The sequence below is a fragment of the Sinocyclocheilus anshuiensis genome, unplaced genomic scaffold, assembly GCF_001515605.1.
Source record: "Sinocyclocheilus anshuiensis isolate Anshui unplaced genomic scaffold, SAMN03320099.WGS_v1.1 scaffold779, whole genome shotgun sequence".
NCBI classification, from domain to species: Eukaryota; Metazoa; Chordata; class Actinopteri; order Cypriniformes; family Cyprinidae; genus Sinocyclocheilus; species Sinocyclocheilus anshuiensis.
In genome coordinates, this window is record NW_015548244.1 from 317,644 (window position 1) to 322,029 (window position 4,386).

At 32.2% G+C, this 4,386-nt stretch overlaps 1 protein-coding gene across 1 annotated transcript in view; it reads right to left on the minus strand.

The window, feature by feature from the left end:
- Window positions 1–667: 667 nt before the first annotated feature.
- The window catches only part of LOC107655150 (protein phosphatase 1 regulatory subunit 12A-like), a 33,495-nt gene continuing 29,776 nt past the window's right edge, over window positions 668–4,386 (minus strand). Inside the window, exons 22-24 of the mRNA XM_016442571.1 lie at window positions 3,576–3,626; window positions 3,409–3,459; window positions 668–1,541 (exon numbers count right to left, since the gene is read on the minus strand). Coding sequence (XP_016298057.1) covers window positions 1,455–1,541; window positions 3,409–3,459; window positions 3,576–3,626 — 189 coding nt within the window. The 3' untranslated portion in view covers window positions 668–1,454. The remainder of the gene's footprint in view (window positions 1,542–3,408; window positions 3,460–3,575; window positions 3,627–4,386) is intronic.

Here is a 4,386-nt window from a genome sequence, read left to right on the forward strand (position 1 = left end):
ATGCTCAAAAATGTTGAATTGAGTCTTTAAATCAAACTTTTTAACTTATAAATTTAAACACACATACTGAATGGTTAAAAATGCAAAATTTAACTTTCAAATGTATGTACTCTATAATGTCTAGAAATGTTAAATGTTTGAACACATTTTATTGGCAGAAATGTTTCGAGTTCAACTCAATTAAACGCTCTTATGATGAAGTTTGAATCAAATGGACATGATGCTTAGAAATTCTGAATATGAAAACGTTGGGTTTTGCTGTCCAGTACACTGACCTGAACTCAAACAACTTCCAGAAAAATAATAATTAATAATATGAATATTACTATATTTTTTGTTTTACATTTTATTTTGTTTGGCTACTGATCAGAGGTTAATTAGGTTATGCTATTAACATTAATATATTATTTTGTTTTACATTTTAGTACTATATTATTATTTTTTTTTTTTGTAAATTCATGTATTTTTTTTATATTATATTGTTTTTCTTTTTATTTATTTATTTTTTCTATTTAAATTTATATTTTACATTTTAGTTTGATTGGCCACTGACAAGGGACTGTCAGTTATGTCAAAAATTAATACTCAAAGCACGAATTGCCATCTTACACAACAATAAACCACAGCAGAGAAACCGTAAAATGTCAAAAAAAATCAGGCACTAGGCTACAAACACACATTTTATTAAGTGCCAACATTCATTCAATATATTAGAAAACCAACACGTGGAGAAAAATATGCTGATATCAAGTAACAGTTTATAGCGTTATGAGTTCAAATGCTTAATATTTGTACATTTACACAATAAACAAAAGCCGTCGCCTTCGCTTCAGAAGACGCCGGGAACACGGATGATTCAAACAAGGGTAAAAACCACAAAAATAGACATTTCCTCATGGCTCGCCGTAAGTGTCGCTTTAAAAAAAAAAAGATGCATGGCATATAACTGGCTGTGAAACGACAGCATGGCGTGTTTTCGGCAAATCGATGTCAACTAATGATTGTCGCGCTGGATTCTGGAGTCGATGGATTCGAGTGACATATTAAAACCACCTTTAGTGGAGTCTAGGGTTAAACCTCTCAATCGTGTGTGTGTGTGCAAAGATGCAAAAATACTGCAGACTTCAGCTGCCTGAGACTCGTGGAATGTGTGTGGAGTGTGTGCGCTCACGCTTATGGGAATGTGCATGTGTCCCTATACGAGTGTGTGTGTGTGTAAGAGAGAGAGAGAAATAGGGAAATCTGAAGCTCCGTTGTCTCCTCGCTGAGAACACGGATGAAGTTCAAACACAGCACACGCACACAGGAAGGTAAAAGATCAGGGCTGACTGTGAGGCATCATAAAACAGTGACATTGCTCCTCGCGTCTGAAGTTCCTCTCCTCCTCTTTTCCCTTCTTTGGCTCTCTGAAGGATGTTGGGGTGGTACGGTTTCTCTTTCTCGGTCCTCTCGCTCTATTTGGAGAGTTTGCTGATGACTCTGATGAGCGCGCCGTTCTCGTCCTTCAGCCTCTGGTTGTCGGCTCTCAGATCCCCTAAAACCTGCGCAACAGACACACTTGAGTTCTTTGCATCTGTTAGGAGAGTAATTTACAGAGACAGCTCATACTAAAATGTAAATACTGGCATCATTTACTCACCCTCATATTATTCCAAACCCATATGACTTCTTTTTTTTTCCAGGGAACGCAAAAGGAGATGTTTTGAATAATGTTCAGGCTGCTGTTTTCCAAATAACGTGAGAATAAAGTGACTAGGGGCTGTCAAGCTCCAAAAAGGTAGTCCATACAATTTGTAATTATATTATATTATATTATTAGATGAGGGCATATTAAGGTAAATTAGGACACTTTTTGCAATTGCGGTAACTGGAAAAAAAATCCCAATTAACCCTATATTATATTATATTTTTGTTTTACATTTTAGTTTGATTGGCCACTTACAAGGACCGTCAATTATTGAATGTAATTAATCAATCAATAAAATCAATATTAATAATAATAATAATAATAACAACAATGATGTATTATTAATACAAAATGTATTAATAATAATAATTATTATTAGTAGTAGTATTAATAACAACAAAAACAATTCATACTCATATTCATACATTGTAGTTTTTGTTTCATTTAATAAATTATTTTTGTTTTACATTTTTGTTTGATTGGCCACTGACCAGGGACTGTCAGTTATGTTGATTACATATTAAAAATTAATAAAATTAATATGAACAACAATTAATATTAAAATAATATTTTTGTTTTTTTGTCTTTTTAATTTTTTCAAACACTTTGTGTGGCTTCAAAATGAGCTTTTGCAATTGTGATATTGTTATATTATATTACATTATATTAATATATATTTTTTTCATATTATTAGTATTTTTGTTTTACATTTTTTTAATGGCCACTGACCAAGTACTGTCATTTATGTCAAGTGTATATCATTAATAATTAATTAAATCAATATTATTAATACTAGAGATGCACCGATCGATCGGCCAGGGATCGGAATCGGCCGATTTTCTTCATGATCGGCCCGGATCGGTGATCGTTGTATATGCTGTCAATTATAGTTCTTAGAAAGAAAATCGGATTCGGCAAAAATTGGTATCGGCAGAGCACACTAACAAAAAATCGGAAATTGGAATCGGCCAAGAAAATTGCAATCGGTGCATCTATAATTAATACACTTAATATTAATGTGTTATTTTTGCTTTACATTTTATTTCATTTTGGCCACTTGATCAGTTTCAAACTCTGATTTTTGACAGATTTGCCAATAGATATAATTTTTAGTGAATGTTGAGCAAAAAGTGTGCAAAATACGTTTTCTTTTCATTTTCAAGTTTATGTGCATGTCATCTGTTGTCACTGCTATGCAAAAAACCAAATCAGTTCATTACTACTCTCACTGATTTCAAACCTCACATTCTACAGAGGGAAGCGTGGGAGCAACATGAGGCTGAGTAAATTATGCCAGAATTTACTGGGGGTTTTTAACCACTTTACCACTCCTAACCAGGCATGACACGACAAGTTTCCAGTGTCAAGTTGTTTTTCTGTCCTCAATAACAGTAAAAATACAGTGCAATGTTACAAACTCATAACCAGAACTAATCAGATTTCACTGTGGGCAAAGCTAGAAAGAAAAACCAGGCGACTAAACTTACATTAACATGACGTGATTTATCATACTTGTCATACCTGTTAGTGTGTAAGGCAAATGCCTCGTTAAACTGGTTTTACTCGTGTTGGCTGAATTGCTCTCAGGGATAAAGTATTAATATATACATTCACAACATTTCAGTGGACAGAAACGCTTCGGTCGCCTCTCAGCCAATCAGCATCCAGAACTGAGTGAAAGAGCCAATCAGAACAAGCCTTCCATGATCACATGCTCTCACCTTCAACTCCTCTTCTAACTCAGCGGCACGCCTCTCTAACATCTTTTTCTCCTGAGACGGAGAGAAAACAAGCGTGTGGAGTGACATCATAAGACTGAAAACGTCTATAGAGGGAAAATTCCATATGCTTTTCATTACTTCAGCAGAATTCTGTTCTGTAATCTCACCTTCTTTTCCATTTCCAATCGAGCCGTGCAGTCCGTGAACCTCTCCTGCCTCTGTAACAGACACAAACACGGACAGGAGTCAAATATACTGCTATTTGGTATCACATTGATACTAGAAGAAAAAGGTACCGATATCGGTATTGTGCATCTACTATGAAATTGCAGTAGTCTTCAGAAGTTAACCACCTTTACCAAATGTTGTTTATTAGTATTGTTTATTACCAACAGAGTTCGAACAATAGCATTATTCAGAAAAAAAAGTTAAATAAAACTACCTAAATACACACATATTTAAATAGTTTTTTCTTATATATATATATATATATATACATATACACACACATGCACACACACACACACACACACACATTACTTAATATATATTTAAACAATGTTATATTTTTTTAGTTTTTTTTTGTCTATATTATAGTTTAAATGTCTATACTTTTATGAAATTTTAATTTAGTTTTACTTTTAGTTATTCTAGTACATCACTTTAAACTAAATGAAAATGAGAAATGTAGCTGAAAAATAAGTTTAAGAGTTTTATAATATTTCATTTTATTTTAGTTGTAGTTTATTTTATTGCAAGTAATGAAAATGTAAAATGTTTTTTTTTTTATAATTTGAGTAGTTTTATTTACTTTAATAACCCTGAGATAAATAAATATCCACATAAATATGATTAATATATGTATATTATATGTATAAATATATGTATATATATGTATATATATGTATATGTATATATATATGTGTATATATATATGTGTGTATATATATATGTGTATATATATATGTGTATATATAT